At 42.3% G+C, this 15343-nt stretch overlaps 1 protein-coding gene across 1 annotated transcript in view; it reads left to right on the forward strand.

Annotated features, from left to right (window-relative positions):
• LOC148839811 (dynein axonemal heavy chain 8-like) overlaps positions 1-15343 on the forward strand; it is a 78974-nt gene that overhangs the window by 33842 nt on the left and 29789 nt on the right. Inside the window, exons 28-47 of the mRNA XM_088934800.1 lie at positions 788-850; positions 1337-1437; positions 2974-3111; positions 3350-3590; positions 3799-3998; positions 5003-5156; positions 6024-6187; positions 6299-6401; positions 6821-6925; positions 7082-7243; positions 8176-8400; positions 8605-8777; positions 10159-10337; positions 10858-11045; positions 11647-11733; positions 11825-11932; positions 12665-12799; positions 14034-14195; positions 14419-14665; positions 14881-15122. Of these exons, the coding sequence (XP_088790926.1) occupies positions 788-850; positions 1337-1437; positions 2974-3111; positions 3350-3590; positions 3799-3998; positions 5003-5156; positions 6024-6187; positions 6299-6401; positions 6821-6925; positions 7082-7243; positions 8176-8400; positions 8605-8777; positions 10159-10337; positions 10858-11045; positions 11647-11733; positions 11825-11932; positions 12665-12799; positions 14034-14195; positions 14419-14665; positions 14881-15122 (3177 nt within the window). The remainder of the gene's footprint in view (positions 1-787; positions 851-1336; positions 1438-2973; positions 3112-3349; positions 3591-3798; positions 3999-5002; positions 5157-6023; positions 6188-6298; positions 6402-6820; positions 6926-7081; positions 7244-8175; positions 8401-8604; positions 8778-10158; positions 10338-10857; positions 11046-11646; positions 11734-11824; positions 11933-12664; positions 12800-14033; positions 14196-14418; positions 14666-14880; positions 15123-15343) is intronic.

Genomic DNA, 15343 nt, shown 5'->3' on the forward strand with positions numbered 1-15343 from the left:
ATATACTGTGCACAAAATATTGTTACTCTTTTCCTAAACATACAAAATATCCTGGAGATGAAGTGGAGTTGCACACATTTTCCCATAGGAGGTTTAAATCTGTTTCACAAATTAAAACAATGTTGCACTGTTTTCATATTGTTCTCCCAATCACAAAAACGCAGCTCTGGTAGACCATGTTGTTGTTAAGGGTTTCCACAGGGACTTTATAGTGTAGGTACACTTGATGCCTGACTGGGCAAGACTCTGTTCCTGTCAGTTTGCATCAGTACAATCTGATTATTTGGCAATTTCACCATGTGACTTTACATAAGCGTCTTAAAAAACAATTACAGAGTGAACAAACAATACACATGGCATGAAAATCTGAGATGGGCTGAGGTTTGAAAGTCACACATTGCTGCCTTTATATTTCCCCATGTAAGTTTTTCCACAGTTTGTCTCACTGTCCTCCTTTACCTCACCCCTGTCTATTCTGCCCTTTTCTTTATTTTTTATTATTTCTTTATTTCTTTTCCTCCTCTTATTCCTGTCCTTCCTCTCTTTACACTCCTGAGGGAAAACATTGTACATTTTGCTCTTTCTTTTTACTTTTGAGTGTGGAATTAACCTTCACTTTCTCCTTTGCTCACATGTTAATTCACTGTCCTAATTCTGAAAAAAGACAGCAAGTGTCTTTTGTCCTCTGTGGAGATAAAACGACACTGATAGATTCTGCAGATCACCTCACATGTGTAATATTGTAGGCGTCCCATGCAGCTGTGGTCAATGTTTGTGTCACCTGTAGGAAGGGCCGATGGTTCCAGGAATAACCCCCCAGGAGGCCAGCACAAGACTCCAGATCTGCCAGGTAGGATGGACATGGGCCGTGCTCTCATATCAGTGACGGGCACAGGTCTTTCTCTCACTGTATAGTCTGGACAATACAGTGCTCTGGATGAACCATCTACCTTGATAGAAGCATATATTTATGAACAATAATTTTAAGAAAGAAACTTAAATATGAGCCTCTCATTTCCTAAGCTGCCTGAGATACAACTATTATTTTTTGTAGCGCACTAATGAAGCCCTTGCTGGTCTGGACGTGTGACCTGCTCTCCCCAGAGCAGACTCTCCAGGGTTACTGTCATTATTGATTTCATTGTCACCCTTGAAGGCACAACTGTACGTGACTCTTAGACAACATTTTGTACTTGATAGCTGTGCAGATTTGGCATCATAAAATCAAGATATTTGCAGACTTAATGGATTCAAAAATATTATCTTAATCCCTGGAAGAGACAGTTTTTGGGAGCAGGTTACACATAAGGTTATTATTTTATTATCTTTTCTGCAGGCCAGGTTTGATGACCTTTGGAGGAAATTTATAACATACTCCTCAGGTGAACAGCTTTTTGGACTGCCAGTCACGGACTATGAAAGTCTGCAAAGAACCAGGTACCCCAAAACATTTGCATTGCACTCTTTTCTTTTTCTGTGGCACTAGTAGTCACTCTGAAACAGTGATAATGCCACTAAGTCAACACCTCCAGTGTCCAATTTGCAGCTGTAGCCGTACCAACTCATCAGTTTGTTCAGCCCATCCATATCCCACAACTGAAGCTCACATTTACTTCTTGCACTGCCTTTGGGTTTGGTCTTTCTTTTAGTCCTAGGAAATGTCATTTACAGAATGGAATTTTCCATTCCTCCATGACCATTCCTGCCACTTTTCTGCTAGACTCTGTGCTGGATTCCCCTAAAACAAACCTTAGTTCCTTCTTTATCTGATCCAGTCTTTAATTCCACCTCTGCCCTCCAATTGCCTCCATAATCCCTGCCATCCCTCCAATCCCCCTCTCCCTTTCCTGCAAGTGCAAGGGGTGCAGCTTTCCCTGCTCCTGCCGGGATTCGATCCTGATCGCTCGCAGGATGCAAGCATGTCCAATGCCATTTCCTTAGACAGCAGATAACTGCTCCGTGCCAAAAGACAGACCTGTCCTCTGCCACAGCAGGGTTCCGCACTGTCTAGATTTCAGAGATTTCACGAGAACCGTGGTGGTGGTGGTTGAGTGCCCTCGTTTCAGTATCGACTCATGGCGACCCTATGGACAGTTCCACCATCACTATCCATAGAGTTCTCATGGCAGGATACGGAAGTAGTTTGCCAGGCCTTTCTTCTGCGCCGATAGTGCGAGAGTTGCTGCCGTTGTCACAGATATGTGACCCTCTGCCGCCACCACCGCCCCATACTGCTGCTGCCCAGTAGGGGTTATTAGAGAACCTTGCACCCGACGTGGGACACGAACCCACTACCCTGATGTTATGAGTCTCATGGTCTACCACCTGAGCTAGTCGGGGCTTGAGAAGCTTGTACACGAGTGTATTTGTCTCCCGATGGCCAGTCATGAAAGTCAAGTGCAGAAAATTAGGGGTGGTTAAAGAGTGAGTGATCAACACAAGACAATAAACCAAGCCTAAGGTGAAAAAGAATCAAGTAAAGTAAAAGGTGAAAGAATTAGAAACTTCAAAGTGTAGGGAACACAACCTTACAAGTGAATCAAACAATACTTTGAAACAAAAACCAAACAAAAGCTTTACTGTAGTTCTTCACAAAGTAAACAAGCACCAGTTCTCCTTTGGGTTTTGTAGTTATAAGTCTGTCAGTAAAGATCAAACATTTATCCTTATAAAAAACACATTGCAAATACTGAAGAAAACAGCCAGAATCTGATCCCAAAACACTAAACCAGCTTTAACTGTAGTGCTCCCCATCATAACACTTGAACTAATACCTTTTATTTTACCCAGGAAATTGGGAAACATAACTGCATGATATACTTCAATTTCTATTACTGTTATAAGCTGCTGTACAATATTTGTCATCAGCATTGTAAAACAGAGAAAAGTCAATAGAGTGCTGACATACTGACTTACCTGTAACTTTCTCCTATAGTTTTGAGTGATGTGTTATTACTGTTGATCTACTCTCAGAAAAGAGCTGGGTCTCCTACAGAAGCTGTATGGCCTTTATGACACAGTGATGAACAATATCAGTGGCTATTACGACATTTTGTGGACAGACGTAGATATCGAGAAGATCAATGCTGAGCTTCTGGATTTTCAGAACAGGTAATACACAGGCCTTATGAAACACTTGATTAATAAAATACCAGATTTCAGAAAAGTGTTATTTTTAACCAGTGGCATCTTCTGTTGATGTTTAAATAATGCATATAAATATAAAGAATTTGCATAGTGGACATTTCTAATGTACACCTTTAAAGATATTGCTCCAATAACACATTGCATGTCTAGAAAGGTGTTTAAGGTGACGGGTGACAACAGCGATCTTTGTTGTTGTGTTCAGGTGCCGAAAGCTGCCTAAAGGTTTGAAAGACTGGCAGGCCTTCCTAGACTTGAAAAAGAGGATTGACGATTTCAGCGAGTCCTGTCCTCTGCTGGAAATGATGGCCAATAAAGCAATGAAACAGAGACATTGGGATCGCATTGCAGACCTCACTAAGCATAGGTTTGATGTGGACTCAGATAGTTTCTGTCTGCAGAACATCATGGAAGCACCACTTCTGAAGTACAAGGAAGACATAGAGGTCAGTGTGATCCTACGAGTGGGTGGTGAGATTTATCAACATTTAACCTTTTGTTAAAATGAGACACTGACTTTCACAACCTCTTCAGACAACAGTTCCTGTCCATAGGGTTGCCCTTCAGCCTTCTTCCTGAAGTGACCCAAGCAGCAGCACACTCTTTCCAGAAGGAAGATGTGTTCTACAGTGACTGCCTGTTTTCCTGTTCCAGGATATCTGTATTTCAGCTGTCAAGGAGAAGGATATTGAGGCCAGGCTGGCTCAGGTGGTGGATGTCTGGTCCAGTCAGGTTCTGAGCTTTCAAGCCTTCAAGGGCAGAGGAGAGCTCATGTTGAAGGGGGCAGAGACCTCGGAGATCGTCATGGTGATGGAGGACAGCTTGATGGTTCTAGGCTCTTTACTCAGCAACAGGTATGGCTGTTTACAGCAAGCTCTCAAATTCACTGCGAGGTGCCCAAGAGATGTGTTAGGCTCCAGTAATCTTTTAAAAAAGGAGCAACTGGCTAGTGTACTGTATGGATTTATTTTCTGCCCAGCTGCCCAGGTCACAGAAGTGTTTCACAGTATTGTGCTTCAGCATTTATGTTGGGGATGTATCAAAATATTGAGAAGAACATACTTTTTATTAAACTTTTTATTAAAATTCATCACAGAATGCCCTGATTTGGGGCACAACAGACACACATTCAAAACTAGGAGCCAAGAAGTGGGAGACAGAAGCAACATAAATGCCACACAAACAGTCACCCTGGGAAAAATCCAGTGTTTGAAAAGTGTTTGTAAAGAGCTTTCATTTCCTTTTCTCTAGCTGGCCTAGTGGTAGTTTTACTGACAACTAGTTTCATTTTCCATAACACCTCAAAGTGACATCATAAAGGAAATAAACATGGTTGCAATCTGCTCCAGAGCCATAAAGCTAGCTTTACAACATGAAAAGCAGTTTGTGCTCTTTCTCACATGAAGAATTATAAAGGGGTGTAACTCACCCCCTGTACCTCCACTGCGAGGAACTCCACACACAAGGAAGAGCACCACAAAACATCCCCAAACCTAAACCTAGCAACGTTATTAATAGAACAATCTGTAACTACTTATAACTATTAAATTTGTCTTGTTATTTTTCTGAACAACTTAAGAACTCCACACTTCAAACACAAACAAAAGAGCACCAATTTTCAGTGGATACAAGTCCTTAAAAACAGAAAACTAAAAAAATTTTATAATTCTTGATGCATGAGGAACAAACAAAGTTTGAGGTGCTAAATGGAGTTTGCTGAAACAGAGCACATTACACTGCAGTTTGCTTACCACCAACAGCAGTTTTTATGCTCATTCTACATGGGTGCATCTGTGTACTGTCTACTATTGTTTGTGAATGAATGGGTTTGTTTAATATGAATTGCTTGGTTGAACAGATATAATGCTCCTTTTAAGAAGGACATCCAGAACTGGGTTTTCAAGCTGAGCACGTCCACAGACATAATTGAGCAGTGGCTGATCGTACAGAATCTCTGGGTGTACCTGGAGGCTGTCTTTGTAGGGGGAGACATCGCAAAGCAGCTACCGCAGGTGAGCCACGCTATAAGCATGGGTGTCAGAAAGTATTTCTCCTGATAGATAGATACTTTATTGATCTCTCTGTCTATCTATGATCTATCTATCTTATCAATCAAGCTGAGCACGTCCACACGTCCACATACTGCAAGCTATTTACAAAGATACATAGATTTCTCTGCAATGTTGCAATTGAAAATTCTTTCAGAATGCCTTAATATGCATTGGATATCAATAACCTTGAAGTGTGTACATGTCTTTGGGGGCAGAAGAATGCAAGAAATTGCTGCTAACTACAAAGACCTATTGTGCCAATGGGATACATTTCTTTATTCACTGTGTTAGGCATTAAACCTACTAATCTTTAAAAAACGTGCATAAAACACTGTATGTAAACTGCACTCACATCAGTATACAAGTCAATTTTAATTCCAGTTTCCCCGGATTAGTCTAGAATTGGTACACTGAGCAGTGTGCAGCAGAATGAACTCCAAAACATATATTATGATATACTGTAAGACACTAGGGGGATTAGCATGAAGTATCATTAATGAAACAAACTCCCAGATAGCTTTTCATGCTAGCACTTCATTTTCATCCAGGAGAAGTTCAGTTTTTCTTAAAACAGAGCTGCTGTTAAAATGGTCAGCATGTCCATAATTATAATAATTAAAGTTACTTTATGGAAATTTAATGCATTTTGAAAAACAATTACAGTACTTCCCAAGTTTGAAGCCTCATGTTTATGCAACCTGGAGCAACTACTTCAACATAATGCTTCTTTCCTTTTGCTAGATTGTAATAACAGTCTCATTACAGAAGTAAGAATTGGATTGTGCCATCAGACTCCTAGTGTGAATATTTTCTCTTTGTTGTTAACAGGAAGCCAAGCGTTTCCAGAACATTGACAAGTCTTGGATTAAGATCATGCAGCGTGCACATGAAATCCCTAATGTCGTTCAGTGCTGTGTGGGGGATGAGACCATGGGACAGCTGCTGCCTCACCTGCAGGAGCAGCTAGAGCTGTGCCAGAAGTCTCTCACAGGGTACAGCTCGTCTCCCAGACAGTTAAAACCCTCTTTCTGCTCTTGGGTTCTGTAGAATACCTGAGATGAGACTTCAGCTCTGTCATAACCAGCATTTGCTTGATGTTACAGCTATCTAGAGAAGAAGAGGCTGCAGTTCCCCAGATTCTTCTTTGTGTCTGATCCGGCTCTCCTGGAGATTTTGGGACAAGCCAGTGACTCGCACACCATACAGGTATTTTCACAGTGGGTCAAAGGAGAAACTTCTAATTTCTTTGATTCTTGACTATGAACTATCTAAACTCTGTCACAGGCAACTGTGAAAATCTGACCCAAGGATCTGCCGTTGCACACTGGGTGTCTGACTGCAGCTCTCCTTCTCCAGATCATCTGTTGATAGACGTTATGTTGCTGTAGCTTTTCGAACTTCGGTGCAGGTTGTATCTGGATGTACGTGCTTATATATAAAAGAGCTTGGAGTGCCTTGGCAGTGTGATTTGTCAATAGTTGTGGATGTTACGCAGAAAGACTTCTGAGATCTACCATTCATATTTGAACTGTACTTTGACAAACTCAAAGGAATAACTGAGAGGGAATAACTGGTTCATGTAGAAATATTACTTTCAGGAATGACCTTGTGGTTTGTCTTTTCAGTCTCATCTCCTGGGAGTTTTTGACAATGTCAATGAGGTGGAGTTCCATGCCAAGGACTACGACAAGATACTGGCTGTGATTTCAAGAGAAGGAGAGAAAATACCAGTAGGCCTGCTTTCAAACCTTTTAATTCACTTTGCAAAAGAGACTTGTGTGTCTACGTCTAATGTTACAAATTGAAGCTTTTAACCTGAAGGTTTGCCTGAAGGTCTGTATGAGAGCCCCCAGCTCCATGGCGTCGGTGCTGTGTGTGTCTTCCAGCTGGACAGTCCCGTGATGGCCCGGGGGCCAGTGGAGCTGTGGCTGGGGGAGCTCCTGCAGCAGCAGCAGAGCTCCCTGCACTCCGTCATCAGAGCCGGGGACATGCAGATCAACGACTCCGGCTTCCAGCTGCTCAGCTTCCTCGCGCAGTTCCCAGCGCAGGTGGGCAGGCACACTAGGAGTAAGAATCACTCTGCCGCTAGCTCAAGACATAGAGTTGAAATCTACCATTGTTAATGTCCACGTCAACATTTCCCAGGCTCTATCAGCACGGTCTGCCTTCATCACCTCTGAGACACTGTGAATTTCAGTAGCCTGACTTCTGTGAAGTTTAATGCCTAAAACAGATTCTTATTTTCCAGCCAGGCTTTCATTCTGGTGAATTCTACAATGTTTAAAGAAAAGATCATCCTTGATATATATCTGGGTAGTGTCATTAGCCTGCTATGTGTGAGGTTCATTAAAATAATATTGTACTGTAGTATCCTTAACACCATCTGCTTGATCCTTATTAAATAAAAGGAAAATTAATTTGCCTTCTTCAGTCTTAAACAGAACCTCAGCTTTGAGTTAACAGGAAAACCTCGTCTGCTGAAGTTCATATCCTTATTGCAGTCCTACTCATTGCAAGAGTTTGTTTGCCAAGAGAAACATATAACTTTGGCCAGCTGAGATCAGTCCATCACATAAAAAAGTAGTATGTTCATATTTCCTGTATTGAGCCTGTATTGAGTTTACAAACAAGAAGAGACAATTCAGTCCATCTAGCCTGTCTGGGGGTTAGTAGTTAACTGATCCCGGATCTCACCCATTTGTTCCTCGAAAGAAACCAGGATATCGGCTACAACAGCATGGCTGTGAAGTGCGGTCCATATTCTAATGAGAAACTGAGGTTGATTGGCTCTCAGCTATAAAACTTTGCATGATTTCCATTTCAAAATTCTGAATTGTGCAGGTGATGTTCTGAATATTGTAGTGGCCAAGAAGCCCCAACCTAAAAAAATAAACAGCTGCTACAGCTAAAGAACTTTGAACATGAGGCTTAGCAATCATGCTGAAATGCTCAGTGCATCGTGTTGTTTTCCCTGGGCCAGGTGGGCCTGCTGGGGATCCAGATGCTGTGGACACGGGACTCAGAGGAAGCTCTGCGCAATGCAAGGGATGACAAGAAGGTCATGCAGATTACCAACCAGAGGTTCCTGGACCTGCTCAACACTCTGATTGGGCAGACTACACAAGATCTCACCAAGTTTGAAAGAGTGAAGTTCGAGACTTTGGTCACCATCCATGTGCACCAGAGGGACATATTTGATGAACTGGTAGAGTAAATTTCAATTTCAATTTGAATATCTTTTTATTGAGTCAATCAGTTTTATTCTTACATAGTGCCTTTCTGAGCATATCTAGATGTCTGATTTCTGCATTGTTAGACAATCAGAGTCCGAGTGTGGAAGTCATAGTTGTGCAGTCTTTTGTGGGTGACAGGTGGCGTTTAACCTATACACTCTAAATCTGTGTTTCAGGTGAAACTGCATATCAAGTCTGTGTCAGACTTTGAATGGCTCAAGCAAAGCAGATTTTATTTCAAGGAAGATTTGGACCAAGTCATTGTGTCTATTACAGATGTAGATTTCGTATATCAGAATGAGTTTCTTGGCTGCACAGACCGTCTGGTCATCACCCCTTTAACAGACAGGCAAGGACACATTACAGTAGCCTTTACATTTCTTTTCTGTCTTGCTGGAATATGTTTTTAATTTTTCCACTTGTTTTTTACAGATTTGGATCATGATATTAAATTTCACCCTGTTGTTGTAAATACAATACAGACATACAATACTTCAAAAGATAGAATGGATTAATGTTTAAGAAAGCATTTACACAGGTTCCTCTCGCACTTTCAGTTAGCTTTCAGTTAATTACATTAATACCCTCAATTACTGTATATACAGTTGTCTTTCACAAGGTTATTGTCAAATGCATCCTATGTACAAAATGTGCCCTGTGCTTGAAGTTTTAATTCTTTACATTAGTGGTGTGAGACACTGGAGAAAAAGGTGTTATTGTGGTGTCTTCTGATGGCAGGGCACATGTATGGCAGCATAACAAAAGCAGAATTTTTCAGTACTTTATTAATGCAAACATGAGTGTAGGCAAGAAAAACAAAATAGAAAACAGAAAGCCTAGCCCTTTTTTTAGAGTCCTAGCTAATGTTTTCAAGATTCCCAGCTGAGACAGCACAGCTAGGTCCTTTACTAGAATGCATATGTGAAAAGACAGACAAGGGATGAAAACCTGACAAAAGTCAAGGTCAATGTTTAGTTCAGTTTCTCCTCAAAACAGAGCTCCAAAATCTTTATTTAAAGCCCTTCTCTGTCTCACTCCAGAGCCTTGCAGCAGGCCAAATACCACTGGCTTCATAACCCGTTCCCAAAGGGCTGCTGTCCTCCAGGTTCTCCTTTGCAACATAACCCTTAGGATCCCATTGATCTGATTATCATATGAATTGGAGTGGTTTATCAGACTACCCCTCCTTGTCTGGGGCTGCCGTTTTAAAGAGACCTCTGAAACCTGATGGGATTGCAGACCTACAGCCCAGGAGTTAGGATTCCTTGACAAACACTCACCCCCAGCCTATGTCAGTCATTTTAATATGGGGATCGCCTCTGCACATGGGCAGCAGTTTGGCTTTTGAGACTGAGGTTTCTGGGGCTTGTAGTTCCCAAGTCACTCTCATAGCTATCTGCCTTACCTGCCAGTATAAGATTTTCAAGTGGGGAGCTGTGTCAGTGTGGGTTGGCTTCTAACTTAAGGTTACTTCCACACTGAAAAATAGAAAAGAGAAACGTTTGGGCTGTACAGTCTTTTCCCGCGAGTGTGGAATTAACCTTTACTTGTTTGTGATATGAAATGTGCCTGCCCATCACAACTCTTCTCCTTACTGTGTTCAATGGTTACTCAGTAATACTGTGTCCTAGATCATTTGTAGCATGACTTTTCAGTGTTGGGAACTGGTGCTAGTTATGAAAAGGCTCTTGTAAAAATGAAAGCTGACTGACTTGCTGTGTGCGGTTTAGGTGCTATATTACCCTGTCCCAGGCTTTGGGCATGAGTATGGGTGGCGCTCCAGCAGGGCCAGCTGGCACCGGGAAGACTGAGACCACCAAGGACATGGGCAGGGCGCTGGGGAAGTATGTGGTGGTCTTCAACTGCTCAGACCAGATGGACTTCAGAGGCCTTGGCAGGATTTACAAAGGTTAATAATCGTAGGCTGTACCCAGGTCGCAATGTGCTTAACAGGTGACAAAATTCTGTTGCACACATTAAAATCTAACTAGAGAGGAGGAAGCTACTGAAGGAAAAAGAGTTCTTCATTGAAATGTAGCAGAGTCTGAGTGGGGTGTATTGCCTGCATCCTTTATCAGAGGGTTTTCCATTCATAAATTCAAAGTGGCATATCATGATTTAAAGCATGTAATATTAAAAGCACAGTCTATAAATCCAGAGTGCTGTATATATTCTTTGTACTATATATATATACTTTGTGTTTGGAGTTCATCATTTACTGTTGTTTTGAAAGCTTCTCTCAAGGTGCAGTATTTATCAATTATTATCTTAGGTAGGATTGTTTCTTCCCTTTAAAAAATCTAAATAAAAACAGGGCACAACTGCCCTGCTGAGATTGATCTAAATGAGTTCTAAATGCCATAAGTGTTTATTTGCTCATTTGTGATTTCTGAAGTGCTCTTCTGTAATGTGCTACTTTCCTCTTACAGGCCTTGCTCAGTCTGGGTCCTGGGGCTGTTTTGATGAGTTTAACAGGATCGAGCTGCCTGTGCTGTCTGTGGCTGCCCAGCAGATCTACATTGTCCTGGTTGCGCGCAAGGAGCACAAGAAGCAGTTTGTCTTCACTGATGGGGACTGTGTGGACCTGAACCCAGAATTTGGCCTTTTCATTACTATGGCAAGTTCAGCTCATACTGTAGCACACAATGAGCCCTCAGTCCCTGGAGAGATGAAAGAGACCCTACTCTGCATCTCTACCTTGTCTGCTTATCTCTCATTTTTTTTCATACATAGTACCAGCAACAGTTACCTTCATTACTGACTGAAATTTCAATTCAAGATGACATTAATTCTCTCAAGCCATTAGGGCAATTATACACACCAGTCCATCACAGGACATACACATATCCATTCAGTCAATAGTGACAATATCAACAGCAGTTAAAAACATAGCTACCAACTGCTTTTAGAAATAGGAAAAATGCACCTTTATTGGAAATTATTGTTTGTTTTTATATTATTTTAAGCTGATTGTTTCATGTAGGAAAAGATTTCATTTTTCTAAATTAGTAAAAAGAAAGCTCAAAAAGTTATATAGAATCCTTCTAAAATTTAACTTGTTTTCACAAGTTGGAAACTGAAAAATTTAAAGTCAGTGTAATGCTGCATCACAAAGTAATCCTGGGACTGTTTGCACTAGACTGTCAACGTGAACATCTGTGACTCTGAAAACATAACCTCTGAGCTTTGCAGTGAATGATATTATGTTTGTGCCACAGAACCCTGGATACGCTGGCCGTCAGGAGCTTCCAGAAAACCTGAAAGTTCAGTTCCGGACTGTGTCAATGATGGTCCCAGACAGACAGGTAGTCAGTCCTCTCAGAGCTCTCCACATGCCCTGCTTTCACCCCAGACCTGCTGCTGACATCTGTGGTCCCTGCCACCGCTGTGTTTCAGATCATCATGAGGGTGAAGCTGGCCAGCTGTGGGTTCATCGAGAACATCATCCTGGCCCAGAAGTTCTATGTGCTGTACAAGCTGTGTGAGGAACAGCTCACTAAACAGGTAACACAGCTGCTGTAGAGCTGTTGCTCCTGATGGTCTTCATGATTTCATTTATTTTGTTATTTATTTTCATATGTTTCTACAAGCCTTAGTATTTTGAGCCTCTAAGTCACCAGATTCTTTAATATAAAAAGAGGTATTGGTGAACACTAGCTAATTGCTCACTTAACATGAGTTAAATTAGTTAACTGGTATGAAATTATTTCTGAACATATTTATGAGATCCCTTTAGTGATTATAGCAAAATCACAAATTGTATTAGTTTGAGATGAATACTTTCAGAAATAAAATGAAAAATCATAGTCCAGTGCCCTGGACCCTGCTCTGTAACTGAGTGTAAAACAAGGGAACCTGCTAGGTGATCATAATACTGCACAGATGCAACTACCAGGCATTTGGTCTCCATTGAGTTTGCTTGCTAGCAAAAGAAAGCAGAGTATGAACTGAATATCTGCGATTTATTCACAATTCATATACCGTAAATACACATATTAACAAATGAAACACTAAATGGAATGTACAGTAGTACACTGATAGGAAAAATATTGTCTTACCCAGAGCAATCTGGGTAAATCTACTCCACTCAAGGGAGTAGCTGCGTCCTCACACAGTTTTTCTTCCCTCAGGAATTCAGGGCACTATCCACCTCTCCCAGTGCCTTTAGCAAAGGTGCTCGCTCCCTCTCCATTGCTTGTGCTGGCCAACGCGACTGTGCTCTTTCACTGTCCCCAGGTCCACTACGACTTCGGTTTGAGGAACATTCTGTCGGTGCTGCGGACACTGGGGGCACAAAAGAGGGCTCGGCCTGGGGACAGCGAATCCAGCATCGTGATGAGAGTCCTGCGGGACATGAACCTGTCCAAACTGGTACTTGACAAATGACAACAGCTGCTCCGTCATATACTCTGTACTGTATATACTTCAGATTCAGTCTGTTAGACTCTGTAGTCTGTCCGTCTGAGTGGGCCAGCAGAATATCTACCACATCAAGCAGGGAAAAGGTCTCATCTGAAGAAATAAGTTAAAATGAACATCTACTTTGTTCCTGTAAGGCACTGATATACTTTACTGTCATTAGTCACAATAACACATATCATCATTTTCAATCTGCAGTTTAATTGGAGGATTGGCATGATACAACTCAAGCAGTTAGCAGTTTATTATATCTTAATACTATAATCTTAATAACATTGCACAGAGAAAAGTCATATTTGTCCAAATTAATTCCAGAAAACACAAGGATACAAGATCATATTTATTTGCACATTTATATACTGCTTTAAATAAACAAAAACAAATGAAAATCAAATTAACATCCTGCTCTCTGGAAATGCAACAGAAGTCTCTGGAAATTCACAGAGGCCTCTGAAGGTTTCCTGTTTTCATGGGGTATAAAAGGAGGTGACACTGACATTCAGAAGGAGCAGCATAATGGATAACATCAGAGACTCTTCAACCACTACACAAGTTGTAGATGAAGATAAAAGATGCCACAAAAATGAGCTGAATCATCACTTTCCCCTGTACTGTCCATTACTAAGACATCTAGGTCTACTGGTCCAGTGGCCACCCTGCCAGGAGGACACCAGTGTGTCTGACCTCCACAGGCTGAGAGACAAGAGTTTCAGGAAGCAACAGTCGGAGACTGCCTTGTCTGCGATTGTCTGAGTGTTGGCCCCTTATTTCCAGGGATATTTGCAAATAACGTTCTTGAAGAATCAATGCCATAACATTCTGCAGCTGTAATCACCTTAGACATCGAGGAATATTGTCTAATATTTTGCAAATGCAAAGACAACAATTAGAAAATTCTTCCCATTACATAAAAATCAACAAAGCAATAGGTAACTGCACTCAAAATAACTGTATACAAATGCAAAACACAACTTACACTCAAGTTAAGAAAGAAGTCGATATTGGCAGTCTTTTTGATTGATTTTAACCTTGAGAAGTGAAAGACAGCTCCTGGACAGATGGGCCATAGTGGCATTGAGACTGCTTGCAGTCTGTGCCTCTAACTTCTTCCAGAATCACAGGAAGACCCAGTGGTTACCTGGCAGCACTGGGGTGGTGAGCATGACTGGCCTGTGCTTCATTGCAGGTAGATGAAGATGAGCCACTGTTCCTCAGCCTGATCAGTGACCTTTTCCCAGGAATACAGCTGGACAGCAGCACCTATGCTGAGCTCCAGGCTGCTGTGACCAATCAGGTGGAGGCTGCCGGTGTTGTCAATCACCCCCCCTGGAATCTGAAGCTGGTGCAGGTACCCTGCTCTTCAGTCGCAGTTGTGATGTGTCTGAAGGAGCACGTTCTCTGGCACTCCACTCCACATAGCAGTCTTACTGCCTTGCTGGGTGATAGAGACAGTAGAAACAGTCTAGGACATACGTGGTCCACTGTGCATCTCTAATATATATACATAGCTTACGGCATGCTTGTGTGGCTGTGCCTTTGCGGTGGTGCTGATGTCATGTTGTGTGTGCCAGCTGTTTGAGACGGCGAGGGTACGCCATGGCCTGATGACACTGGGCCCCAGTGGCGCTGGGAAGACCGTAGTCATTAACATCCTGATGCGGGCGATGACCGAGTGTGGCTCCCCGCACAGGGAAATGCGCATGAATCCCAAGGCCATCACGGCCCCGCAGATGTTCGGCCGCCTGGACGCCGCCACAAACGACTGGACTGATGGCATCTTCTCGACCCTGTGGAGGAAGACACTGAAGGCCAAGAAGGGTGGGTCACTCTCTCTGGGCTCAAGTACAGTAACAGTGCGCATCTTTAATGGAGGAAAGCTGGTTACAGCCATTGCATCTCCTTAAAGAGGCTGCCTCGATTAAGCACGTCCACTTTAGCTTGCTGCACTTACTGTGTAAGTGCTTTAAAAATGTATACATTTTGTTGAGGGACCAGTTAATAGACAGCTGTCTCTTCCCATTTTCCGGTCTCAGGGGAAAATGTGTGGATTATCCTGGATGGGCCAGTAGATGCCATCTGGATTGAGAACCTCAACTCCGTCTTGGATGATAACAAGACTCTGACTCTAGCTAATGGAGATCGGATCACCATGTCTCCGGCCTGTAAGCTGCTTTTTGAGGTCCACAACATCGACAATGCGTCTCCAGCCACTGTCTCTCGAGTGGGCATGGTCTTCATGAGCTCTTCAGCGCTCAGCTGGCAGCCCATACTGAAGGTATGCTGCCCTCTGATACCATCATGCCCCGTGCCCCGTGAACTGCAGCCTGTTTGTCACTGCTTCTGAGTTCCTGAGCGTTTTTTCTAATCTTAAAAAAAACAACAGCTTCTTTCTTCATTACCAGTGAGGTTTGCTCTCCAGCTGAAAAACAGCTGCTTTAAGGTGGTTTATTGGGTTATGACTTTTGTCTGTTTTTACAGGCTATTATTCTCTGGAAA

This window comes from Atractosteus spatula, chromosome 2, assembly GCF_055471065.1.
Source record: "Atractosteus spatula isolate fAtrSpa1 chromosome 2, fAtrSpa1.hap1, whole genome shotgun sequence".
In the NCBI taxonomy this organism is placed as follows: Eukaryota; Metazoa; Chordata; class Actinopteri; order Semionotiformes; family Lepisosteidae; genus Atractosteus; species Atractosteus spatula.